The sequence below is a fragment of the Gossypium hirsutum genome, chromosome A10, assembly GCF_007990345.1.
Source record: "Gossypium hirsutum isolate 1008001.06 chromosome A10, Gossypium_hirsutum_v2.1, whole genome shotgun sequence".
Taxonomy (NCBI): domain Eukaryota; kingdom Viridiplantae; phylum Streptophyta; class Magnoliopsida; order Malvales; family Malvaceae; genus Gossypium; species Gossypium hirsutum.
The window spans coordinates 115,021,883-115,048,995 of record NC_053433.1 but is presented as its reverse complement, the minus strand read 5'-3'; the positions used below and the strand labels follow the sequence as shown (position 1 = coordinate 115,048,995).

At 30.5% G+C, this 27,113-nt stretch overlaps 4 protein-coding genes across 5 annotated transcripts; 2 read left to right on the top strand and 2 right to left on the bottom strand.

Annotated features, from left to right (window-relative positions):
* Nucleotides 1-4,747: 4,747 nt before the first annotated feature.
* Nucleotides 4,748-5,677, bottom strand: LOC107935290 (probable glycosyltransferase At3g07620). The gene has a single exon (XM_016867866.2). It carries the CDS (start codon nucleotides 5,675-5,677, stop codon nucleotides 4,748-4,750), a length of 930 nt encoding a protein of 309 aa, XP_016723355.2.
* Nucleotides 5,678-10,710: 5,033 nt separating this feature from the next.
* LOC121207812 (protein YIPF1 homolog) lies at nucleotides 10,711-14,238 on the top strand. Of its 2 annotated transcripts, XM_041078196.1 has the most exons (6): nucleotides 10,711-11,021; nucleotides 11,171-11,207; nucleotides 11,309-11,386; nucleotides 11,982-12,147; nucleotides 12,577-12,850; nucleotides 13,567-14,238. In XM_041078196.1, the coding sequence occupies exons 1-6, from the start codon at nucleotides 10,965-10,967 to the stop codon at nucleotides 13,759-13,761; spliced, it is 807 nt and encodes a 268-aa protein (XP_040934130.1). In that variant the 5' UTR covers nucleotides 10,711-10,964; the 3' UTR covers nucleotides 13,762-14,238. The 2 variants fall into 2 exon arrangements, with proteins under 2 accessions (XP_040934130.1, XP_040934131.1); XM_041078197.1 differs by lacking the exon at nucleotides 11,171-11,207 and having other exon boundaries at nucleotides 10,878-11,021.
* A 1,978-nt stretch (nucleotides 14,239-16,216) lies between these two features.
* LOC107935332 (delta-1-pyrroline-5-carboxylate synthase) lies at nucleotides 16,217-23,787 on the top strand. The gene is made up of 20 exons (XM_016867902.2): nucleotides 16,217-16,476; nucleotides 17,612-17,683; nucleotides 17,788-17,891; nucleotides 18,067-18,169; nucleotides 18,327-18,488; nucleotides 18,912-19,189; nucleotides 19,603-19,753; nucleotides 19,917-20,081; nucleotides 20,293-20,370; nucleotides 20,625-20,714; nucleotides 20,980-21,066; nucleotides 21,166-21,252; nucleotides 21,350-21,446; nucleotides 21,551-21,654; nucleotides 21,772-21,847; nucleotides 22,164-22,314; nucleotides 22,428-22,496; nucleotides 22,586-22,652; nucleotides 22,738-22,808; nucleotides 23,389-23,787. Exons 1-20 carry the CDS (start codon nucleotides 16,420-16,422, stop codon nucleotides 23,468-23,470), a joined length of 2,151 nt encoding a protein of 716 aa, XP_016723391.2. The 5' UTR covers nucleotides 16,217-16,419; the 3' UTR covers nucleotides 23,471-23,787.
* Nucleotides 23,788-24,195: 408 nt separating this feature from the next.
* LOC107935333 (uncharacterized protein At2g39795, mitochondrial) lies at nucleotides 24,196-26,718 on the bottom strand. The gene is made up of 3 exons (XM_016867904.2): nucleotides 26,376-26,718; nucleotides 25,441-25,778; nucleotides 24,196-24,590 (listed from the first exon to the last, which is right to left on the bottom strand). The coding sequence occupies exons 1-3, from the start codon at nucleotides 26,643-26,645 to the stop codon at nucleotides 24,431-24,433; spliced, it is 768 nt and encodes a 255-aa protein (XP_016723393.2). The 5' UTR covers nucleotides 26,646-26,718; the 3' UTR covers nucleotides 24,196-24,430.
* Between the last annotated feature and the right edge of the window lie 395 nt (nucleotides 26,719-27,113).

Here is a 27,113-nt window from a genome sequence, read left to right as displayed (position 1 = left end):
AGGAGCTAAGCCCTCGATCCTCCTAAAATGAGAAATTATTTCTTTAGATTTTCTAAAAAACTCTCAAGAAAATATATTAAAATTTTAATTTAATCTTTTTGAAAACCATAAAAATATAATTTAATACAATGATAAAATTACAAACACTAATCTAAATTAAGTCCCATTGACCCCAAAAAAAAAATTAACATTACAATTATCATGGAAGTTTAATAGCTAACACTTAAAACCATTAACTTAAATGGAAAAATGAGCAAATCATTCTTTTGTTACGAGACTTAACTTTAAAATTATTAGGAAAAAATCTTAAAATTATATATGAATTTTGATTTAATGTGCAATTTAATACATAAATTTTGATTTGGTGTAATTATAAGCATGAAACTTTGATTGTGATTCAATCATAGGCATTTGAAGAAATAAAGACATCAATTTATTATGATATTGGGTCAATATGATTATTTGTGTATGTAATATATAGACATAAAATAATGTTATATAAATAATTGTGTGAATAATTTATTAGAATTGGATTAAAGCAAAATTTCATATATAAAATTGAACAAAATTAAAATTTATTTATAAAATTACGCATTAAACCAAAAAGTATGTATAATTTTGAGATTTATCCCAATTTATTAATATAACCGAGTGAAGGCAATACAAAGGTTTTTTTTTTTCAGTTTTAGTGTAATGTGAATCAAAACTAATAGGATATACAAGAAACAACTAAAGCTTGGATATATATATATAAAAACAGACATAGTAGAATATAATACTATAAAAAAATTGGTTCCTATATTAGGCCCTTATATTAGGAGTTGATTACATTTTGTTTTTTCTATTTAAAAAACGAGTTAGTCTTTATGCGTTAGATCAAAGAGTAAATTGGTCCTATTAAAAATTTTATTCATTTTTACTATTAAAAATTGGTCCTTATACGTTAGTACATGTGGCACTTTACGTGCAATTGTCTATGTTAAAATTGAACGTCGATAATGGTAATGTATAGCAAAGAAAAGAAAGAAAAATAGAAGATTATACAGATTTTACGTGGAAACCCTTTCAGGAAAAAACTCACGGGTAGAGGAGAAAAAATTTCACTATGTCAAATTCGAATGATACAAGAAGAGTTTAAACTACATCTATTTATAAGTTTAAAAACATTTTTCTAATCAATATCTAAGTAATGCAGTAAGATTTAAGCACATTATTCAAATCAATATCAAATAGTGAAAGTAAACTTCTATACGGATTCCACTTATTCAAACACCCCCGTTTGCGACCCCGTCTAATCAATATCAAATGCCACTGTATTTTTCTTTAACTAAAATTTAGGTCATACAATTCTAACAGTCTAATTATTTTATTAGCCGTGCCAGTTCTTAATAGTAGAAATAGACTAATTTTTAACTAAAAATATCAGTTTACTTTTTAACCTGACATACAATGACTTATTTGTCTATCTTTTAAGTATATTAAGCAAAATGCAACTAACTCCTAATACAAGTACTTTCATAATACATTTATCTAGTTTATAATTATTTTATTAGTATTTTTTCCTCTATATTATTGTGTTGATTGCTTGAACACCAAGTAATTGGATTTTAAAAATTCTAATTTCATATAATTTTGCATGTTCCAATTTACTTCTTGCCTTGCATTTTGCAGGTTTGTCTCTTATTCATTTAGATTAAAATTTTAACATTTCATTATTGACTTTGGGTATTCTTTAATTTGTTTTGATTTTTTTATGCTCCTTCAGTATCAATTATTTTGATTTACTGCTTTGTAAATTCACAATCACAAAAAATTAATAATTGGAACAAAATCTCAGTTGATTGAATCAAAACTAGGGAAAATTACATTTCATGGTCATTTTAAAATAAGTTTTGTCCTATTTTAGTCATTTTAATTTTTTTCTCAAATTTAGTTATTTTAATTAAGATAATTGTTCGAATTAATCATTGTCGTTAAAAATTTTATTAATCCACTAGCGGATTGTTGATGTGGCACATTAGCCTATTGAGTGATTGAAGATGTTGTACGGTGATGGAGGATGTTGGGCGGTGATGAGTATTGGTGGTCGAGCTTTAAAAAGAGAGAATAGAAAAGAGAAATAAAGAGATAAAAAAAAATCCTCATGTTGCAAATAAACAAAAAAAAAAGTATTTTTGACTAATTATAGTGAGGTCCCCAGTTTTAGCCAAAAAAAAAGTCATGTGTCAATCATTCAATGGGCTAATGTGCCACGTCAAAAATCAATCAGTGAATTAACAAAACTTTTAATAAAAGTGATTAATTCGAACAATTATCTTAATTAAAAAGATTAAATTGAGAAAAAAAAAATTAAAGTGACCATAAGTATAGTTTACCCTTAAAACTAATATTGTGTTTTGTATAATTCATCAATGAATCGATGTTATATTAATTTTCAAGTAGCAATAATCCCATTGGCCGAAATTTGCAAACAAATCCCAAACATTTGGTATTTGAATTTAGTTTCAAAGTTCAGATTGATACTTAAGGTTTTCTTTTATCTAATTAGACACTTGAACTTGGTTTGAAGGTTCAATTTGGTACCTAAAGTTTATTTTGGTCCAATTAGATATTTGAACTTGACATTGGTTCATATTGGTACCTAAACTTGGTTTTTTTTGTCCAAATTAGTTCAATAATTGGTACCTAAAGTTTATTTTGGTCTAATTAAGTACCTGAAATTGGCTTCTCGGTTCAAATTGATGCCCGAACTTGATTTTTTGGTCCCATTAATATTTATAGTTAATTACTTATTTAAACCAATTTGAACTATGAAGCCAAGTTCAGCTATTAATTTGAATCGAAAGTCTAAGTTCAAGTACCTAATTGAACAAAAAAAAAGTTTAGGTACCAAATTGAACCTTGAGGCCAAGTTTATGTACCAAGTTAGATCAAAAAAATATGTTTAGGTACCTAATTGAATTGGAAAAAAAACTTATGGACCTATTTGAACCTTTAAGCCAAGTTTGGGTACCCTTTATAATAATAGTGTTATGTTTTATTAGTATTTTTTATGTGTTTGATTAAAATATTAAGTTATATATTGATTATATAATTCATCCGTGGAGTTCCTTGATTAAATTAAGTTAAATTCCTTGTTTAGTTCAATAATCTTAATTCAATCTTTGGACATACTTAAACTTAATACGTTTTAATTTAATTGGATTGAATTTAAGGAGTAAAATGTAATAAGACCAATTTTAGTAAAATTATTTTATGAAAATTAGTTACCATTTATTTCTATAAAAAAAATTCTTCATAATGGATTTTAATCATTGATAATCAGTTTTTTTTATTTCACTTAATTGGGTACTTAAACTTTCAAAATGTATTAAAATGACCTTCAAACTTTTTTAAAAAAAGCAATTAAGCTACTGCATTTTTTTGCACTCAATTGGGTTTTTTTGCACTCAATTGGGTACTTAGATTGTCAAAATGTATCAAAAAAACCCTCAAACTTAAATAATAATAATAATAATAATAATAATAATAATAATAAAGCAATCAAGTCCTTATTTATTTTCTTTAAGTTAATTGTCAAAATGCATCAAAAAGCCATTTAACCGTAAATTTTAATAATTGACTGTTAAAGTTAATTGTACCTAATTTTTTTCAATTAAAGTCACCTATATCACAAAGACGGTGTGACATGTGGCAAAAAAATTATAAAAAAATAAAAATCAATAAAAGTTATAAAAATTATAAAAATTATTAAACTTTAATAAACTATATTTAAAATATTTAAAGTTCACTAAAAATTAAAAAAAAAATAGAAATTGTAAAAATATATATAAAAAATTATAAAATTTTATAAAAATCATAAAAAAATTTATAAGATGCATCAAAAAAATCCGTGTAACCATTAATTTTAACTGTTTATCGTTGAAGTTAACGACTTTTTTTCATGTGTGGTAACACAACGTGACATGTAGCCAAAAATGATTAAAAAAATAAAAATCAATAAAAGCTATAGAAAAATTGATACCATAATTTTTATAATTCTTTTATGAATTTTATATTTCTTTACATTTGTTATTGTTATCATTTTCTTTCTATATTTCTATATATTTTATAATTTTTTTTACGATTTTTATAAAATTTTTAAAAAAATTATAATTTTTTACGGTTTTTATAATATTTTTCTAATTTTTAATAAAAATTAAATATTTCATATATTTTTTTGTTAAAATTTAATAACTTTTATAACTTTTATTTATTTTTATTTATTATCATTTTTTGTCCCATATCACACCATAATTTATTTTTTATTTATTCTTTATAATTTTTATTAAAATTAAAAACGGTTTAACTTTAACGGTCAACCATTAACTTTACGATTTTAATATTAGATAATTTTCTTTTATTAAAATTTTAAATTTACATAAATGTATATCTTTAAAATTTAATGTTAACACAGTATTATACTAGTACATATTTAATTTCATGTAATATAAAAATAAAATTAAAATATATTACTAAAACATAAAATAAATCGAGACAAACTTAAGCTTAAATCTATTTTTTAAGTCTCGTATTTTTACTAATCCCTTTACTTTTGCACCTGATTAATGATTTCGATGTGGAACTTTATTTTAGTTTTTATTTTTATAAAATTAATTCACAAAAGAATTATGTGATCACCACCGTCCAAAGTTTAGAAGTCAACAACATATCAACGGGCTAAAACTCTTTAAATCCTTAAGCTCTCTTAAGCCCATTCTCTCTCAGCATATCTGATGGTATGCCTTCTCAACCATAACTGATACATCACCATATGGAACGCATCGCACGGCTCTGGCGTATCGTTCCACACAAAATGCTTACTCGCGACCGCAGCTGATTCCCTCATATCCTCGTACTCTTCCACCACCACGCGCCCCAAAACCCTCTTGATCTCATTAACTCCACCGCTTGATCCCACGAACACCGCGATCTGTTGCCACGCAAGCAAATCCATCAACGGCAAGTCCTGGATCGGACGGTCAGTAATCACCACGGGCACACACCCGAAACTCATCGCTTCACCGATCGCCGATATCTCCGGTCCGTACTCGAACAAACAAAACTTACTCCCGGCAAGTCTTTCCTCATAAGTCAACTGATCCGACGGTTCAGATTCAACCACAATCTCGGGATCAGCTAATAGCTGTTCCATTAGATTCGACTCTTTAACCCAATTATACCTCACGTAACCTAAATAACTCGAGCTCTTACTAGCCGGCGCGTGTACCGGAGCGTGAACGTTAGCAAGTGGTGGTAAACTAACATCCTTATGAGGAATAAACAACCCAGCCGTCGTCGGAAAACACGAGACCTGAACCGAGTTCTTCTTCAACTCCACAACATTCCGGTCCGCACCGTGACCAATACCAGAGCAGGAAAGGAAAAAATGATCAGCTCCAAGAGTCCGATTCCAATAAATAAACTCCGTACGGTAATTTCCGACGACATACGCGACGGCGCGTGTGGAAAGCCCGGAGTGGAAAGAGAAAGGGATGAAGAACAAATGGGCTTCTTCAGGGTTTTGAGTAATGAAGTGACTGCGGATAAGAGAAGAGTAAAAGAGGGATTCAACTTTGGAGTCAAACGACAACGTTTCCGGAGGTGGGTAAGCGTAAATTTTGAAGTTTTGGATCATTTTTTGGTAATTTGGATGGAGGATAGTGGGGGAAAGGTAAGGGGATGAAGTGAGAGGAGTGGAAAGTGGAAGGAAAGAAACGAAGAAGAAAAAACAGAGAAAAGGGGGGAAAGACATTCTTGTTTGGGAGGAAGGAAAACCGGAAGGAAACAGAAGGAAAATTTTGGGGGGTTGAATATTGTGGGAATTGTTTGGAATGGTATAAAAAAGGAGAATTTTGAATTTAATTACGTGAAATGTGATGGCACGTGAAAATTGGGTTACTTGAATGTCTATTTTGATGGTGCTTGGTATCGTTACAAAATTAAAAATGTTTTTTTAACAAAATAAATATTATGAAAGGTAAATGATTTAATTTCTATTAAATACTATGAAAAGTTTTTATCATAGGTGTTGAAATCGGACAGGATTTGTGTATTGGTTGGATCGAAAATAGGTCAGTATTTTTAGAGGTGAGTTAAATTCGATTCGATTCAAATAAATTAAAAAAAATTTAAATTTCAAGTTATCCGATTTTTTTGAGTCAAATCGATTAAATAATTCGAGTTCGAGTCAATTTAAATTTTACAAGCCTAATAATAGATTAGTATAAATTCGCCTTTAGTTCCTATCAATTTTGAAATTTAACAAATTGGTTTTTCTCTTAACAAAAATTTCAAAACAAATTTTAAAATTTAAAATATTTTTAAAAAAATTAGAATTTTATATTTTTAAAAAAAATTTATAAAAAATTTAAAAATTTTAAAAAATATATAAAGAAAGTTAATTTTTTTTCTAAAATAATAATTTTGGGATCTAAATAAGATAAAATAGGACTTGTCAATTTGATTAACTTACTCTTTTTTTTACTCGATTAGATCGAATGCTTGTAACGACCCGATAGTCGGGGTTGTCAGAAAGTACATTTTTGGGACTCCATTCTTGTAAATTGAACTTCTAAATATTTATATAAATATTAACGAAGCTAGTTAATTAGATTTTGGTTAAGTAAATTTGCATAAATTAAGAATAATTAGGTATAAGAACTAAATTGCATATAGGGTGAAAGCAGAATTATAGATTAAAGAATAATTAAAGGGACTAAAAAAGAATTTTACCATTGTTTTTTTAGTGGGACCGCATTAGGTAAGATATTTGTAAATTTATTATATATATATAATATGTTGACTTAATATTTAAGTAAATATATATTATATAATAATAAAATAAAATAAGTAATAAAAGAAATAAAGAAAGACAAAAGCTAAACAAATTAGAAGGAAAAGAAAGATAGAAAAAGAAAGAGAAAGAGAACCCACACCTATGGGTTTCAAAAGTTTTCAAGTTTAATTAATTAGTTAATTTAGTTTTTTTTTTACAATTTGTATATTTTTAGAATATCGGTGTTAACCCGACCCATGTCGAAATTTTAGCAATGATTGAGTTTTTAAATGTTGTTTTGTTGAATAATTTTACTATTAAGGATTAAATTGATAGATTTTTAAGCTAGAAGTGAAAAATGATTAAATTGTAGAATAAATTATAACTTTTGAATAATATAGGGGCTAAATTGTGAAAATTTTGAAATTTAGGAATTTAAATGAAAATAGGGAGTTAAGTTTAGTTTAAAGTGAAATTTGTGTAAAAATATAAGATTAATTGTGAATAATAAAAATTAGTCTCGGTTTAGGTACTAAATTGAAATTTAGGCAAATATTGAGTCAAAATTGAAATATTCAATATGAAATTGAATTGTGTTATATTGATGAATTTTAATTGTTTTAATTCCGTAGCTAACGTCATACCAGAATCCTCGACTAAAAAGAGGAAAGATAAAGTTGACGTCGAATAATTGGAAATTTCTAGTTTATATTTCTATAATCTGAACCTAGTTGTTAATTGTTGTATTTTGATTTAATGTATATGGTAAGTGGTTGAGGTGAGTATTTGACACTTTGACTATTGAATTGATTTCATGTGTATATGGGATTATATGAAAAATATATTTGGTACTTTGATATTGAATTGAATTAAAGTTGATTGAATTGGATTGAATTGATATATATATATGTGTGTGTGTGTGTGTGTGTAAATGTGATAACGTCCAAATATGATAATTGGACATTGGTTGTATTTGGAAAGTGAATTGGAACCCTATTAACTGTATCGAGCTGAGTCGGATATAAATGGCATGTCATAGGATAAGAATAGTTCAAGGATTTCTTCAACTTCAAGTCGATGAGGCACTGAGTGCCAATTTACTTCGATTTAACCGATGAGATACTGGGTGTCAAATTTATATAGTGTTGGGTGCAACTATTACTTCGGATTTAACTGATAAGGCACTAGGTGCCAAATTGGTGTGTTGGTTGGATCCGTGTATCCGTCCGAGTCCGAGTCGTGTTAATAGGGGTAATTAAATAAAACGGTATTATGATTGATATTGGATTATATTGTATGTGAATTGAAAATGGGATAGTGAATTGAAACATGAAAATGAGATACATGAATTATGTATTCATGAATTGGATATGGAATAGATAATGTTATTGATTAAATGATATGTTGATCAAATTGTGAAAAGCAATTATATAGCAATTGATGAGAACTGAGTATGGTATGAAATGGTGTATTTATGAATTGAGTATTGAATGGCTAATGCCATTGTATGAATAAATGTGGTTTTAAATATTCAATTGTGCTTATAATTAATATGTGCATATTATATTATATTGTCTTTAAATTTTCAGATGAGCTTTACAAGCGTACGGTTTTGCTTTCCGTGCAAAGGTTAGGTACTTAACTTTTGATCGTCGATTCAGCTTCCAACAACGATCCCGAACTCAAATGTGGTGATGTCTATCTTTTGTGTCGGCGTGTACCTAGGGTGTCTAGATAATAGTTATTTTGTGGATTGATTGTAAATAAGGTTATAAGTTTAATATTAGTTTAATATATATAAACATGTGTTTGTGTTTGAAATCATATTATCATGACAAGTTGAACCAAATCTAAATATGTGCATGTGAATTTAAGCTAGTGTTTAAGTGCTTATGAACTAGGCAAAAATGGATTGAATTTGGTAAGTTTATAATTTGGATTTGAATGATACTTTGATGATATGTTTTGATGATAGAAATGTGGTACCAACGAGGGTACATTGGTTAGGCACCTAGGATGATTGTTTTGACATGTTTTGAATATGTTTGATCATGTTTTAAACTGGTTAAACGAATGGTTTTTGAATTGATTAAAGTTCAAGCTTGTATGGAATGGTAAACTTGTAGTTTAAGGCACATTTTAGGTCCACATGGCTAGACACTCGTGCGTATGACTCAGCCATGTGAGACATACGGCTAGCACACGGGCGTGTGAGGCCATTTCGAAAGGGTACACGGCCTGACACATTGGCGTGTGGCTTGGATGTGTGACCCTAGTTAAAGAGTTACACAGGCATGGACATAGGTCGAGACACGACCGTGTGAACTCTGCAAATTTGAAAATTTTTAATGTATTCCAAAAAATTTTCTGAGTTTCCAAATTAGTCTCGACTTATTTCTAACGCATATTTTGGGCCTCGAGGGCTCGAATAAGGGACAGTATATAGGAGTTTGATTGGTTTCAGACCTAAATATTGTCTGATATGAAATGTTTAAAATTTCTGTCTGTTTGATCTGTAAACTTCGGTAATGCTCCGTAACCTGGTTCTTGTGATGGATACGGGTTAGGTGTGTTACAATGCTCACCCCTTGATACGTCAGTCTAGAGTAAAGGATAGAATTGATTGACTAGTATGAATTAGTTGAACCGGATTTAAAAACCAATTGAGTTGGCGATTGAATTAGCTTTTTTTATTTAAAATTTTATGAATCTTTAATAATCTATTTAATTAAAATTAAATTTGACCACCTATCCAATTCCAAAAATATTGGTTTTATTATATTTTTTAAATATTGTTAAATTATGTCACACTCATGATGTGAGTGTAAGAAAACATTCTATGTAAAAAATATTTTATTTTAAATTTTATTCAACAATTATTATAACCGGAATAATAAAAAACTTATATATAAATCTTATTAAGTACGTGTTCAATCTTTAAATATTTGATTTTTAATTATTTTATTTAAAGTGTGAAAAGATAAAAACATTATCGTAATAACATTAATTATCATATAAAAAATATATATTTATTTTTTTAATTGAGTTGTTACTCGATTATCTTGTGGCATCAAGAGTTATGGGATCGTGGGTGAAAATGGTACAATGTCAAATGAAATGAGTTAGAGATCAACTACTTCAATATCAATTTGGTGGAGAATTGGAGAGACCAGACGAAGATCTAAACGAAAAAAAATGGAAATATTGAATGTCGAGAGTTAAATTTTTTAGAAACTAAATTGATATAAATGTATAAATGTTAACGGTTAAAGTTGTTATCATGTCAATCTTAAAAACTACCATAGTTAGACGACAAATGATAAAAAAATGACAAATTTAAATAGTTAAGTGACTAGTAATATAATTTATCTGAAAATTCTACTAATTATGTATTTATATTTGGCAAATGAGCCCAAAAGTAAAAATAAAAAATAAAATTCAATTACGAAAATTAAATTAATGAATTGGATGTATTACTAAGACATATTGTATTCTCAGAAAAAAATATATGTTTGAATTTTAAAGACGATATTGTTGAAGGTAATGACAAACTTTGAATATGAACTACAACATGGACATGGAGAATAAAATATTTTAAATTAATCAAACTTCTTTATTAACAAAAATCAATAATGATTAATTTAACAGTTAAATTAATGCTGATGTTACAAATAAAAATACTAATATATTGACACGTGATCCATCACATGGATTGATATTTAGACGTTGCATGTCATGTTGGTAAAAATTTCAAAAATATAAAGAAAATTTAAGATTATACATAATTCTTTTCTTTAAAAAAAAATCATACAATAAGACTCATTATTAATCCAAATCATATGAACCTTGCTGGAAAACAAGAAAAAAAGCAACAAACGCGTGAAACTCAGCGCTCCTAAATGGCGCGTAACAAGAGAGAGAAATTTCAGTTATGTGCCGTTGATCAGTCAAGTATTTTGATATTTTCCCTTCCCTCGTCGTCTCCGTTGCCTCCAATTTACGGCAAAACGCATCGTTTTTCTCCTTTAAACTGATTTCCACAACTTTCCAAAAAATTAATTCCCAAATTTTCTTTTAAAAAATACGCTTTTCTGCTTAGAAAAAAAAATACTTTTCGTATTTTCTCGATTCCACCTCTTATTTTTCAATGGATGAATCATCGTTTTCAAATCTTCCAACCAGTCGTTTACTCGGCTCAGTTCCCGTAAGCTTCTTAATATTCTCTTCTCTTTTTTTTTTCTTCCAATTTTCGGTTAATTTTACGATTTTATTTCTTTTTTTCGAATTAAATTGTTAAGATTCGGCATTTTCTATGTAATTTATTTTTTATTTTTTTTTCATTTTGGGTTTCAGTCTGTTATAAATGAAGAAAAGAAATCCTCATATGCAGGTGCTTTTTTCTATTATCTTTTAGATTTGTTTTTTTGGAAAAGTTTGTTTACATTAATTGCGAATTTGACTTTATTAATTATTTTAATTGAAATTTTGTAGCTCCTGAAGCAAGCATGCAAAATTTTCCTCCAAATAGTGGTAGTGGCCGAGGTTATCAAACTCTTGAAGCTCCAGCTGGTATATTATATTTTTAAAATTAATTTTTATTGTTTTTATAGAAATCTTAGTTAAATTTATCAATCTTCTTTGTATCTTAGTCTGAAATGTTATGATTGAAGTGATAATTCTTTTTTATTTCTTAATATTTTGGTGATAGAATTGAAAATCTGCTATATTTGCAACAATTAATGTCTCAGTGAATGATTTTAATAAACCAAATTTGTTATTGATATTAATTGAATGAAACAGAAACTTTCAAAATCACAGCATCTAAAGTTGAAATATTGGAGATTTGATCATTGAACTGAATGGATCTTCTTATTGGAAGTTACATCTGGTATCTTAGGGAAATTTATTCGAGGAAGATTTATGTTTTACATGCCTTTAAGTTAGAATGTAGAGAATACTCAATCCTCTGCATTTGCCGTTATTGAATTGTGTGTGTACCTCTTTTAACTAAGGAATATAAACCACTGATTTTGCATTCATGTTCTGAAACACCTTTGGGCCTAGGATATGTGGCTAATTCACTTATGGTAACATTTTAATGCTTTTATTTAGTGTTTCTGAAGGAATTTTAATGTTTGATCATCCCTTTGTCTATCCTATACAGAAAGCTTTGAACAACAGCCACCAAACAACTGGAAGGGAGTGTTTAATATCTCATCCTACACACAGTATTTTAATGTGGATACAGATGTTGTAATAAACAGACTGATAAGTTCCTTTCATCCTACAGCTGGAGATTTTTTCAACAAGATCGAGGCTAACCCTGATTTGTGAGTATGCTTCCCTCCCCCATTCAATTCTTCCTTTGATGCCATTGTATCATGAAATGAGACATGCAAAGCTGTTTTCTTGGAAGCTTCATCATTCTATTTTTGGAATTGAAAGTTATCCTTTGGAAGAGAAAAGTTTATGGAGTTCTTTGACCTTATAGAAGCATATTATCTCTAGCGGTATAGTATGGGAAAAAAAGTAGTATAGAAAGCAATCAAAGCACCCATTGACCTAGGCATTCTTCCATTTGCAAGAAACAAGCTTTGGGGAAATCAGGGCGAGCTAACTAATTTGGTTCATAAACTTAAAAAGTTAGAAAGTCTTAGTTACTTGGTTCTTTATTTTTGACATGAATGTGAGAAGCATTGAAGGGAGCATGCTAAAAATGAAAATTTTTTTATTTGTCTTGATTTTTTTGCATATATTAGGTATGGGCTTATCTGGATCACAACTACATTGGTTTTTATGCTTTCTTGCTTTGGAAACTTTGCCACATACCTTATGCAAAAGCACACTGATGGGACTACTACTTGGAGCTTTGATGTTGGCTATGTAAATGTAGCAGCTTCTGGAATCTATGGTTATGCAATTGTGGTGCCAATGGCATTTTACTTCTTGCTTCAGTATCTGGGTTCAAATGCTAGCCTTATACGATTTTGGTGCATGTGGGGTTATTCTCTCTCCATTTTCGTGCCAACTGCGGTAAGTTTTTTTCCCTTTATAGTTTTAGTTTGCCATTCAAGTCCAAAAAGCCATCGTCTTGTTAATTCTCTCCTTATTAGAGAACCTTAAATGCTAATTCTGAAGTATTTATGACCCAAGGATAGCATATTCATTGATGCGTCCAAGGTTTTGTAATTGTTGATCACATCTAGAAAACCTTAAGGTAGTGTTTGGGAACTTGGATTTTAGAATTCGGATTTGGATTTCAAAAGTAATTAAATTGAGTAGGAAACTATTTAGAAACGCAACATCCATAATAATTTCTCAATTCCATGGATTTGTTAGATATGTATTTAGTAATGAATTCGAAATTCTTAAAATATTTTTAGATTTAACAAATCCATGTTTTTATACCTTTTAGATGTATATTACACTGAATTCCGATTAATTCGTCCATAATATATGCATTTCATTTTTACCATTTACATAATAATGAAATCCAAATCCATGTTCCCAAACAGAGCATGAGTTATATCATGCATTCTTATGAAGCAGAACATAATAATATTTTGTTTTTCCTCCTTTTATGATTCGGAATTTTTTAGAGGAGGATCAGTCTAGAGGTTCTTTTTCTGTTCATATTCATGTAACTAATTAGTTGGTCCTTTTGTTTCTTTTCACCCAAAAAAAAAAATATTAATCATTCATAATTTCTTTTACAATCATCTGAGCTGTATTTTATGACATATTTGCAGTTCCTATTGCTTATTCCAGTTGAGCTTCTCCGATGGATTATTATACTAATTACTGGTACAGCTTCATCATGCTTTGTTGCTTTAAATTTAAGATCTTATATCGAAGGAGGGAACGATCTTACGATAATAGTGATTGCTGCATTCTTGTTGCAAATGGCCCTTTCAATCTTCATCAAGGTCTGGTTCTTTCCCTAAACCTCATTAAGTCATCATGTATGGTCCAAACTTTGCTGTTGATTCTCCATTTCCGTGAATTACGCAAAAATGAGTTTAGTTTGAGCAAAATTCCTATAGAAGAAAAGCTTGTGTGCGTGGGATTCCTTGCTCAGCTAGTTTTAGTGATATTGGAACATGTAGCAGAAGTGAGTCCCAGGAGTCGATGTTTTCCGGTGAGGTGTTGCGGTGCCACTAATATGGTTTTGGAGTTGGTTGATCTAATTGACAAAGGTGGTGTTGGCCTACTATTAAGAGACCAACATCATTAGAACAACTAGAAGTAAATGTCAATGTGATTTTTTTAAGTTTGGAAGTACTCTCCCTTGCACTTGGTTATGTATATATAGGTTGTCACTGTCTTCATTTGTCAACTGTAATTGTTACGTAGCATCATAAAGCAGTTTTTTGTGTCAAATATTTTGGCTCCATTTGAAATATAAACAATAAGTAGCATGACATGACTACGTAGACTATCTCATTTGCCCTAGGAGAACCATGAGCATCAAGGTTCACAGATCGATTATGAAACTTTGTTCAATAAGTGAAATGCATTAGCTGTTCAGTTTTAGGTCCGGCTATGAGGGTCAGAGATAGGTAAGCAATGATTCTTTGGAACCACAATAGTCCTTCATTAGAAAGGGGTGGAGAACGACTTGTCAGTTAAAAGAGAAAAAACGACTGACTAACCTATTTTAATCACCTTAACCATTATAACCGATTTGGTTGAGCCGACTCAATAAAAAATAATTGGATAGGTCAATTTGAATTGATTTTTGCTCGTTTAATTTAGAAATTAGAGTTTAGGGATTTTTCAAAACTTGTGCAGACCACAGAATATGGAAGGGAGAACAAATGGTGGCTGTTGGTGCGGTCAGCCCAATCTAGCTTGAGCCCAATCTTTCATGGCTTATGGTTTGTTGGTTGCGTAGGTCTTATATCACATAGATTAGACCTATTCCATACATGATATTCAATTCATTCTTTTAATTAATTGGCTGAAGAATGAAGAATTTATTATATTAAGAGATAAAAGCAATATCTAGTCTTGAATTTGGTAAATTTTTTCAACTTAGTCCTTGATTTTTTTATCCATATTAGCTTAAACTTAATTTTTTCTTTTTCTAATTTTGGTCCATGTGATGATGTTTGTTCCATATCATCACTTTATTATTTTTTTATTTTTAAAATACCACATAATCACATGATTATTAAGTTCAAGGACTAAATTAAAAAAAATTATCAAATTTTAAGACAAAATGTTATCTCCTTTTAATTGTTCAAATTAATTAATAATAAAATCCCTACTAACCCAAAAACTGGACTTCACGTAGTCGAATATCAATACTTGATAGGAAAGCCTGAATTTTGTGTAGTCCTATCCAATAGGCTAATATTCAGAGTTAATTAAATTATTCAAGGGTTTTTGACTTTGGAATCAGTGTTTGTTTTCGTTTTCCCTTCATTTAATCTAAATCTGGTTGGCTTTAGTTGTATACTTTATATATTTATTGGTCATCAACAGGAGTAAAAAAATATTTTTAAAAAATTCTATATAATTATTCAATTATTATTTTCATAAGGTGCTGGTTGGTGATGCAGGTGGATTTGGTATTGAACTCATTTTAAAAACCTTCTTTCTAAATCAAGCTGTTTTTTTTGCTAGTATTTGATTTCAATTTTCAAGAAAGAAAAGCAAATCAAACTAAACAAAATTAAATATTATTACCACCGTTTAATATAGATTCAAAATTTAAAAAAAAAACAGAAAGTAAATATTAATTTATGGAAATTTATTTTTATAAACTTGGCAAGTAGATTAGTGAGGTCATGTACCATTTTATTAATTCTGCTGATGAAGTATTTAGTTTGAATTGATGAAATTAGTTTTTAAATTTAATTAAAATTATTATTTGATATTTTTTTATTTTACTGGCAAACTAAAAATTTGTCATGCGTATCATTTAAAAAAATATAAAAATTAATAATTATTACATTTATAAATAAGTTTAGAATTTTATCATGCGTGTTTTTTATTTTATTTTATTAGGACATATAACAATTTTCTATATTTGCTTGTGGATATAAAAAATTACCTTTAAAATTAATTCATCAGTCCAATTAATTCAATTAAATAAATTATAAAAATTTTACAAAAAAATTTAATTTAATCATTTGATTCAACCATTTTTTAGTTTAAACATTTGAATTAATATTTTTTTAAATCGATATCTAATTAATTATTGATCTAATTAATCCAATAGCTTATAGCTTTTTAAGAAAGACACTAACGTTAAGTGATTCTAAAAGAAAACTTTTTTCAACAAATTTAAAACTTCAATAAAGTAGTTACATTTTTTATAATTAAAAAGAAATTAAAGAAAAGAAATAGAAAAATCCAAATAACTTTTTTTTTGTTGTCCCATGTGACCTATCATCCACCGCCGACTGTTTTAACCCAAGCAAATCCAAAGCCCACTAAACACTTCTCAAAATCTCAACCATCCATGTCTTTGTGCACCGTTTTCTAATTACCAAATAATCAAATTCTCTCCTCTGCCTCCCTACCTTAAAAACCCATCGCCGAATTGAAATAAAAACGCACAACTGAGTCACTGAGTCGAATCCATTCAGCAACCAATGGCTGAGGATAGTTCAAGAGCTTTTGTTAAAGACGTCAAGCGTATCGTCATTAAGGTTTGTTTCTTTTCTCTCTCGCTTTCATTCTTTTCTGTTCCTAACATTGTTTAAGTTTTGACTTTTGATTAGCTTAATGAGATAAAGAAATGAATTAATTTTAAAGTTTTCTTTCTTCTTCTTTGTTGTAGTTCTCTTTTTAGTGGGTTTATGTTGGTTTTTGAATTTGGGGGGAGGGGGTGTTTGGGTACCAGGAAAGATGTGGAATTGCAAAGAAAAATGGATGCCTTGATTGTTTTCTTCTTACTCTTTATGCGTCTTTTGTAACTAAGAAAATGTGGGTTTTTTTAGTATCTAAAACATGCGTTCTTTTACGAAAAAAAAGAGATAGGAACACTTAAAATAGATAAAATGAAGTATTTTTTTACAAGGCATTTTCCAATGCTTTCTCCTAAATTGTGCTAAAAGTACTTATATAGTTTTTGAAGATCTTAAAATGGGATTAAGGATGCTGGATGCTATTTTAAGCTAAGCTAAGCTCAGTACTTGTTCTTTTTTTTTTTTTTGAAATGGGTACAAGGATATTAAAATCTAAAAATAGAGTCTGTGTTTGTTTCATTTCAGATTGTGAAGTAAAATATTTTTTTCTTTAGAATAAGATTATATGTTTTTTTAGAACCAGAAAAACTGAAAATTGGGTTAACATAGTCTTTTTAGAATATTAAGTTTTTAAAAAAGAAAATGAAAATTAGGCCTTTGACATTGCCATGGAAATCATTTTTATGAAGATGGGAAAAACTGAAAATATGTAGAACTCCGTATGGCACAGCACATTTTATGAAGATTAATATTAGTCTTTTTAAAAAGTATGTTTTAAAAGAGTTCAAGATCTCTCTCTTGGGAATCTTGGGATTCTTAATCATTGGAAATTGCCCTGAAAGTGATGTCTACTTTAAAAAAATGGTTTTTAGATAAGAAATTTGTCACTTTCTGCCACTAAAGTGGGCCCTTTATTATTTTTACAATTAATTTTTTAATTTTAATTCTTTTTTTATTTTTATGGCTTGATCAAGAACAAGAACACTTGTCTCGATATAGTAGTTACAGATTAAACATCTCAGCATCAAATGAGAGAGAACTTAATATTTTAGATAGTTGGAGTTCTGATAATTGAGTGAACTGACTTATATTGAAGGTTGGGACTGCTGTTGTTACTCGAAATGATGGACGATTAGCACTTGGAAGATTAGGAGCACTATGTGAGCAGGTATGCTATTTTTCTATGCATCATTGTGAATAAAGCTTGGGTGGTTGCACTTATTGTTTTATTTGCCTCGAAATAACATGGTAAAACCTTCTAACAACGTGCAGATAAAAGAATTGAACTCTCAAGGATATGAGATCATTTTGGTGTCATCAGGTGCTGTTGGCTTAGGTCGCCAAAGGCTTAGATACAGGAGACTAGTCAACAGCAGGTTTTTTGTTTCTCCTTTTCAGCTCTGAATAGTGATGTTTGGATGTATTTTCTGAGCCTGAAAATCAATATTGATGCAATGCATCAAAAAGAGAAAAGGGGAAAAATTAGTATTTGAGATGTGAACTCTTTTACCTTGGTATTATTCTTATTCATTCTTGTCTCATGTTTTGCAGTTTTGCTGATCTTCAGAAGCCACAAGTAGAACTTGATGGGAAGGCATGTGCAGCCGTTGGACAAAATAGTCTTATGGCTTTGTATGATACATTGTTCAGTGAGGTGGTTACGCATTTTCTATTTCATGACTGCATCAGACTATCTTGTTTTGAAGTTCATTACCAAAGTTCATTCTTTCTTTACTAGAACATAATATGCATGTTTATATCTCAAGTGCTTTGAACTTATTTGAAATACATTTTCTTTTTCTTTCTTGCAGCTGGATATTTCATCAGCTCAACTTCTTGTAACAGACAGTGATTTTAGAGATAGAGATTTTAGAAAGCAACTAAATGAGACAGTGAAGGCTTTATTATCGTTGAAAGTTATTCCTATATTTAATGAAAACGATGCTGTCAGTACCAGGAAAGCTCCATACGAGGTATTATGCTGATAATTTTTTCTATGTGATGGTGTCTCTTTATATCATTACCTGGACTAATGCTATCCCATTCTACCTTTAGTATTTTTGTGCAAAGCTATAATGAAAAATGATGTTCCTCGTCATCAGTAGAAGCTTAATCTTAGAAGGCTCTACCAACACATTCAATGCATATTAACACATGTTAATGAATATTTTAATCAATACCTGGATGAATACTTTCCCTCTGCCTGCAGCATTCTAAACTGCTGTTCTTCATATTCATAAGTAGAATCTTAATCTTAGATGGCTGTACCAATACACTTAATGCATCATAAATAGAAGTTTCTTTCTCAAGCCTCCAATGCATCTTGTAAAGTTGGTAAAATAATGCTTTAAAAGCTTTGGCTCATCTTGAAGTTCATAATGTGAGCACTTTTTCAGGATTCTTCTGGTATATTTTGGGACAATGACAGTTTAGCAGCTCTACTCGCTTTGGAGCTAAAAGCTGATCTTCTTGTTTTATTGAGTGATGTTGAGGGTCTTTACAGTGGCCCTCCAAGTGATCCAAAATCAAAGCTAATCCACACATATGTTAAAGAAAAGCATCAGGGTGAGATTACCTTTGGAGACAAGTCAAGGGTAGGTAGAGGGGGTATGACTGCAAAAGTAAAAGCTGCTGTCAATGCAGCTTATGCTGGCATTCCTGTTGTTATCACCAGGTATGGTTCATGCTTTATTCCAGGTTTGGTTCTGTGCAATGTTTTATTGTGTTCTGACACATGTTATATATAATAAATAGGATTAATGAGATGATTGAATGCTGTTTTTGTTAGGATTATAATCATTTAAAATGAAATTAACATACTGGCTACTATCCTGCCAGTAATTACATAGAGAGTTAGGAAAATTGCAGCTATTTAACCCTCTTGCCTCATCCCATCTAAAAATCTTCATGCATTGTTATCTGTATTCTTACTCAAGGAAAAAGACTGAAAACTTATTTTGTTTGGAACTTGTAGCTTTTCCCATATAGGATTATTCTTCCTGCATTTATATGCTATGTTGCCATTCTATTGTCAGTCACTTGCCTTCTGCCTAACCGTGAGTATTTTTTCTTTTGTTTCTTATGAAGTGGAAGTGCTCCTGAGAACATAATAAGAGTCCTTCAAGGTCAACGAATTGGTACTCTCTTTCACCAGGATGCACATTTGTGGGAACCAACTAAAGAAGTCGGTGCCCGTGAAATGGCAGTTGCAGCAAGAGACAGTTCCAGACGACTTCAGGTAATATTGTGATGCTTTGTCGCTCCAAATGTTCTATGTGCCCAATTTTTGAGAACATTCCTTTACTTCTTCCTTGTGGTTCCGGCTGCCAACTTATAATGTTGAGAGTCAGATATACCTTCTTGGCTAGTGGGAAAATAACTTAATAGCATTTGGTCTGCAGGCATTGTCTTCACAAGAGCGAAAAAAGATTTTATTAGACATAGCTGATGCCCTTGAAGCAAATGAAAAATTGATCACTGTTGAGAATGAAGCTGATGTAGCTGCTGCACAACAGGCTGGATATGAGAAATCCTTGATATCTCGACTAGCTCTGAAGCCTGGAAAGGTTGGGTGCTAAATCTAATTCGCCCATTTTTGCTTATTGAATTTGAATTACTATTGCTGGTTATTACCTCTCAGCTTTGACCTTGTCTGCAAGTACCAAAAGCCGATGCATAACTTGTGCATCAAATTCCAACTGTGCCTTATGCCTTCTCATATAAATTTATAGTTATGATCATGTTCTGTACTATTGAATTTATTCCTATACTCCCCAGATTGCAAGCCTTGCAAAGTCAATTCGTGTGCTTGCGAACATGGAAGACCCAATCGGCCGTGTTTTGAAGAAAACACAGGTAAGAAGTAAGTAGTTTATATGTTCAGTAGGTTTATACCTCAAGGTGTGTAGTATCTGGAGATTTATTTGGTCTGAAATATAGTTGTTTAATTTCTAAACCTTTAAAAAGAAATGGGGAAAGAAGGGTTCCTTTTTTAGGGTTCGGGGGATTATATAAGAGACAAAACTATGTTTGGTTTTAGCCAAAGCTATTAACGAAATGCTTTTAACTTTTTGAACTAATAGTTATCTAATGGTTGTCTTTGCATTCAGCTTGCAGATGGACTTATTTTAGAGAAAACCTCAAGTCCTTTGGGTGTTCTTTTGATTGTTTTTGAATCTCGACCTGATGCGCTTGTACAGGTAAACAAATAGAACTACAACTTGGAAAATCAGTTCACTATTTCTCGATGGTGTAGTAAGAAAAATGTTTAAATAAATTATTTAATTACCGAGGTGGACAATGTTCATATCCCCTCGTATGTTAACCATTATTTGGCTTGACCAAGGCAGGAAAATGCTATCTGCATTGTGAGGTGGAGCTAAGAGCTATTTCTTGTTTGCCTATTAAATTTATATGCTTCTATTTCTGAATATACTCATCTGGCTTTATGAATGATTTGAATAGATAGCCTCATTAGCTATCCGAAGTGGTAACGGGCTCCTTTTGAAAGGGGGAAAGGAGGCCAAGCGGTCCAATGCTATTTTGCATAAGGTTTGGATTCTAATATGAGTTTTCTTGAATGTACTGAAATGTAATTTCTTGTTTTTTTTTTTTTTTGTATTATCTTATCACCTCCTTTTGCACTCATAGGTAATAACTGAAGCCATTCCAGACATTGTTGGGGGTAAAGTTATTGGACTTGTAACTTCAAGAGATGAGATTCCTGATCTTTTAAAGGTTAGTAGATCCTAAAGTAACCAATTAGTAGAACAGATACTATTACAACAACAGTTCACAGTTCAACTTGTAACTTGGCTTTAAATTTATACTTCAGCTTGATGACGTTATTGATCTTGTGATCCCACGAGGCAGCAACAAGCTTGTTTCCCAAATCAAGAGTTCAACCAAAATTCCTGTTCTTGGTCATGCAGGTTAGATGGGTTACTTTTGTCTTAAACATTTATCATATGCTTTGCCTGATTAAAGGATACTGCTGCCCGGTTCTCATGTAGTGAAAGTATACTGTTTGTTTCAGATGGAATTTGCCATGTATATGTTGATAAGTCTGCTAATATGGATATGGCAAAGCGGGTTGTTTTGGATGCAAAAATAGATTACCCAGCTGCTTGCAATGCAATGGTTATTCATCATTCATTTGTCGATTTTATTCTTTCAGGCTCTCTTTTGTTTGAATATTTTCAGATTATACCGAGCACATTATGTAGTTCTTTAATGCTTCTCTTTTACTTATGACAGGAAACTCTTCTTGTACACAAAGATTTAGTGACAAATGGTGCACTTAATGAGCTAATTGTTGATCTTCGTATACAAGGTACATTGCAAATACCTTCACTTATTATATATGGTACTTCGAAACGTTTTTGAAATAAACTTCAATTATCCATGATCACCAAATAAGTTCAAATTTCAACAGAGTTAATATTTTGAAAGCTTTTTATGGTTCTGCAAATGAAAAAATTAATTTTCACGGCATTTTATAAACAGTAAATGTTAACTCTATTGCAATCTGGTCCCTATAATAGAGGGACTTGGCAGGTACTTTCACCAATTTCCACACATTTCCATTATATTGTAACACAATATTTGGAATATCTAATGGATAACCAACAGTAATGCATCTTTTGCAGGTGTTACTTTATATGGTGGACCAAGGGCAAGTTTATTGTTGAATATCCCACAAGCACGCTCTTTTCATCATGAATACAATTCAATGGAATGCACTGTTGAAATAGTGGACGACGTGGCTGCAGCCATCGATCACATCCATCACCATGGCAGGCATGTTATTTTCTCTTATCGACATCTCTTTGTCTGCAATTCTATGTGTCATGTGTGTTGTATGACTGTTTCCATGAGCCAATGGACATGAATTGCCTTTTACTTTTTTGCAGTGCACACACAGATTGTATCATCACCGAAGACCAAGAAACTGCAGAAATCTTCTTGCATCAAGTTGACAGGTAAGACTTTAATTATCTTGCTCCATGCTTAGACCGGCTCCCTTTGATTTTTGGTCACCATGAAATATGTTCTGTATTTGAATTGGCAGCGCTGCTGTTTTCCACAATGCAAGCACAAGATTTTGTGATGGTGCTCGATTCGGTCTAGGCGCTGAGGTATTGCATCTATCGTTTTCAGTACCTTTTTAATATGTTAAAAGATCATTAGTTAAGTATTTGGTTTTTCTTAAATAACCAATAGGTTGGGATAAGTACAAGTAGGATTCACGCTCGGGGTCCGGTTGGAGTTGAAGGATTGTTAACAACAAGATGGTATGGATCTATTAAACTGCATACATTCTATATAATATGCATTTGGACATATAAGTTCCCTATAGGAAACCGTTTTGGGTAACATAAAGTTGACTGATCTTAATATTGATGATAACATTGTAAGGTCCCTAGTTAAAAAAGGGTAAATATACATTTTAGTACTTGAACTTGGCTTTAAGGTTCAATTTGGTATCTAGTTGTTTTTTTCGAATTAGGTACTTGATCTTGGCTTTAAGGTTCAATTTGGTACCTAAAGTATATTTTGTTCCAATTAGATACCTGATCTTGGTTTCTTGGTTCAAATTGGTACTTGAACTTGCCTTTTTGGTCCAAATCAGTACTTACAGTAAATGACTTATTTGAATCAATTTGAACTATTAAGCCAAGTTCCATTACTAATTTAAACCAAAAAACTAAGTTCAAGAATTTTAAGTGCCAAATTGATCCTTGAGGCTAAGTTTAGGTACTAATTTGAACATTGAAGCCAAGTTCAGGTACCACCCTAAAAAAAAAAGAGAAATAAACCGCACATGTGCGTATTACTGTATTATAAATCCGTATTTTTCTTCCCGAAATACAGGATTCTGAAAGGAAGTGGGCAGGTAGTAGATGGTGATAAAGGGGTCACTTACACCCACAAAGACATACCAATAAATTCTTGAAAATGTATCAGAAAATACCCCTAAAATGCAAAGGGGAAAATGGCTGAAGCTGCTGAATTGGTTTCTTGAAGGGGGTTGAATTGGGATAAGAGTGTTTTGTCAGGGTGTTAATTGTTATACTATAATATTGTGAAATTATTGCTAATGCTTTATGTTTTTAAATTAGGAAGTAGATTCTTTTCTTTTCAAGTGTGATAATTAGAATTTAGGATTTGAGTAATTTGTGTCGGGAGAATTTGAGTAGAAAAATAAGAATGTTAGAAGTGTTCTGATGTAATTTTATTTCTGTTATAATGCAAAAGCAATTGAATTTGGAATTTCCTAGCTCCATTCAAAATTGAAGTTGATTCAATTTATCATAATAAATCAATAATTAAAATTAAAATTTAATGTTTTGAAAATTAGGATTGAACAGAATTTTAGTAAATCAATTCAAATTTTAAAAGTTCAAAAGTAACTAAAAAATTTATAAAAATGAGAAGAATAATAAATAATAAAAGAAATGTAAACATATATTTTATAAATTATAGAAATTCAATTAAATATTTAAATTAATTTAAATTTGATTCAAGCTGTAATTCCAGTTCCAAAAAAAGTGTAGAATTAAATTAAAATGAATTGAATTGAAAAGGACTTAAACTTAGAACAAGAACAACAAATAATTTATTCAAAAGTAACTTGAAATAAAATCACCTAATCAAACTAAAAAAAACCCAGAACCAATGTCAATCAATTGATTTATAATTCCCATCAAACAAAGATTAAACAGTACCTCAAATCCTTACTACATATATACTTCCACAAAAATGGCTTTTTTTCTTATTCAAAAGGTAAACAATGTTCCCACTCAAAGCAAAATCTCTGAGCCATAATATAAAACAATCTGCATATTGTGTTATTTCAGTTCATAATCCTAGTTTCTCTTCATAAACAATAATATAAGAAACTATTATAAACCCTTCATTCTTCAACAAATTTCTTGAGATTTTTCAACCATAAAAGATACTCTCTGTTATCCTTATCGGCCATGTACTCACGCAAGTAATTTGTTGTACTTGGCTTGATTCCTCTAACCTCCAAGTATTTGTAAAAACCCTTTTGCAAATTCTCATCCAAATCACTGCAAATCACACATGAAACAATAAAAAAGCAATCAATATCCAAACTTTCCCATGCAGTTACACAAAACTATAAGAAAAAAAAGATCAAATTACAATCTTGGTCCCTTTACAATACTCCAATTTGAGATTTAACCCATCTGGTTTAATATCTATTTCGGTTAATATAACTTCTAGTCTCTTAACTTGGTAATTGGGTCCACTTTGGTACCTATACTTACCTGAACTTAGCAATTATGTCCATTTGGTCCCTTTGGCAAAGGTAAAAGCATTGTGCAACATCATCACCAGTTGTCATCAAATTCTTGATGGAATCCAAATTTCAAGGATCAAAATGGATCTAGTTGCCAAGTTCAAGTACCAAAATTGAAAAAAAAATATTGGAACCAAAGTGAACCTAATTGCCAAGTTCAAGGGCTAAAAGTTATATTAACCCTATCTATTTTTATAATATCTATTAGTAAGTTCAAATAACTGACCATTAACTATTTTTGAGTAAAAAAATATACAAGCACCAAAGTGGACCTAATTGCCAAGTTCAGGAACTAAAAGTTATATTAACCTTATCTATTTTTATAAGGTCTAATGTCTATCCGTTAGTCCAAATAATCAGCACCAACTAACTGCTCTGATTAAATTGCAGATATGAGCTACTTCTTAAAATATTTCTACCTCATCGTTATGACATAAATCTTTTTCATGTAAAAAATTGAGACATTTTAACTGGAATGATATTAACTATTTGGGCTAACTACGTTATATGCAAACTAAAGTACAAACACTAAATCTCAAATTAGAGTATATCAAATGAACCATAACCATAATTTGACCCAAAGGAAAACGGAAGCTTACTTGAAATCAGGGCCTTCATAAGCAAGTTCATCATCCTCAGGGTTGGGATTTCTAAAACTCAAACTGTCGATTCCAATCCCATCATGAAAAGCAGTGCAACTGAACTCCAAACTCGGACCATCTTTCTTCGAAACGGTGACAACGAACGGGATTCTAGCATTGGTATTATCCCCATCCTTGTCTTCAACTTCATCTTCATCTTGCTCGTCTTCGTTAAGATCAAGCATGTGAACATCAACTTTTATGAGCTCACCATTATATTCTCTTTTCAATGTTACAGTTTGAGTCCCAGGGTTATCTTCGACTTCAAAAGGGAATCCACTAGGAGTTCCTACAACCTGTGAAAAAAAACAAAGCTTAATATATGATGACCATTTTCATTTCAAAGAATAAAACCCAAAAGCAAGAAACAGAAAAAAAAATCAAGAATTTTCTATGCTTACAGCAATTTTAGTTCAAAAAATGCTATTGAAATTACAAAATTTATGTAGAAATGGAAGCATAATTTTAAACAAGCGTGTTCAGAATTTATTTTCAGCTTCTTCAGGAAAATAATGATTTTTTAAACAAGATTGCAATCTTTTTACCATTCTTATGAAGATCATCACCATCTTCATTTCAAAGAATAAAAATCATAAACATGAAACAGAATTTCTTTTACCCCCCCCCCCACAATTTACTATCTTTACACTAAATTTAGTTTAAAATAAGGGGAAAATGATATTGAAATTACAAATATGTTTTTCCAGCACCTTCAAGTTCTTTTAGAGGAAACTTCTGATTTTCAACAAGGACGCAATTTTTCCCATTTTTATGAAATAAATTTTAAAAATAAAAACCCAATATACATCAAATTCAAAAATTCATGCTTTACCCTTAATTCCCCATTAACAAAAAGAAAACGTTTAAAAAAAAAGGGTAAAATGATTAGTCACCTGCTCAGAGTTATCACCCTCAGCAAATTGAATCTCGGACTCAAGAACTCGGACAAGAGACTCATCAGAAGAGGGTTTCTTGGAAGCAACGGCGGTAGAGAAATGGAAGCTATTTGGGTAAAAACGGTTAACGGCCGGTTTCTGAGATTGTAACCCATGGTTCAAAGCCCTGAAGATGGAGGAGTGGTAGTTCCTCTGGACTCGGGTGAGTCGAATCGCGAGTGGAGCCAACGAGTTAGCTGATTTACGGAAAACCGAAGCGAAAGCCATGCGAACTGAGCTGAGAAAACAAGAGGGTTTTCTAGGGTTTTAGAAAAAAGCTTAATTCTTTGTATCGAGGGTTTTAAGGTTTTAAAAGGCAAATATTTGAGCCCTTTTTTGTAAAGTTGGGCCATAATTGGGCTTGATTTTGCACCATTTATTTTAGGGTAAATTGTAACTAAAATCACTATACTATTAATAAATTTATATTTTCGTCACCCTACTTTAAAAAATTACAAAATAATCACAATTAGCTGTTGTCATTGAAGTGATATTGTAAATTCGCATTTATTACTTTTATTTATTCACACAATTAGGGCCAAGTGAAAATCCAATCAATTAATGATAAATACATTTGTTGGTCAAATGCTTAAACTACAAATATGAGCAATTTCACCCTAATAAAAAAAATATCATGAAAAAATTAAAAATTAAAAATTAAAGGTAAAATATACGGAATTATTAATAAATTTACAT

Coding starts and splice junctions, on each gene's coding strand:
- LOC107935290 (XM_016867866.2), bottom strand. CDS start 5,677: ATGATCCAAAACTTCAAAATTTACGCTTACCCACCTCCGGAAACGTTG.
- LOC121207812 (XM_041078196.1), top strand. CDS start 10,965: ATGGATGAATCATCGTTTTCAAATCTTCCAACCAGTCGTTTACTCGGC. Junction 11,022..11,170: donor GTTTACTCGGCTCAGTTCCC/GTAAGCTTCTTA, acceptor TTTGGGTTTCAG/TCTGTTATAAATGAAGAAAA. Junction 12,148..12,576: donor ATCGAGGCTAACCCTGATTT/GTGAGTATGCTT, acceptor TGCATATATTAG/GTATGGGCTTATCTGGATCA.
- LOC107935332 (XM_016867902.2), top strand. CDS start 16,420: ATGGCTGAGGATAGTTCAAGAGCTTTTGTTAAAGACGTCAAGCGTATC. Junction 20,371..20,624: donor GTGTTTTGAAGAAAACACAG/GTAAGAAGTAAG, acceptor CTTTGCATTCAG/CTTGCAGATGGACTTATTTT. Junction 21,655..21,771: donor CAGCTGCTTGCAATGCAATG/GTTATTCATCAT, acceptor TACTTATGACAG/GAAACTCTTCTTGTACACAA.
- LOC107935333 (XM_016867904.2), bottom strand. CDS start 26,645: ATGGCTTTCGCTTCGGTTTTCCGTAAATCAGCTAACTCGTTGGCTCCA. Junction 25,779..26,375: donor AGGGTGATAACTCTGAGCAG/GTGACTAATCAT, acceptor TTTTTTTCACAG/GTTGTAGGAACTCCTAGTGG. Junction 24,591..25,440: donor TATGAAGGCCCTGATTTCAA/GTAAGCTTCCGT, acceptor TGTGATTTGCAG/TGATTTGGATGAGAATTTGC.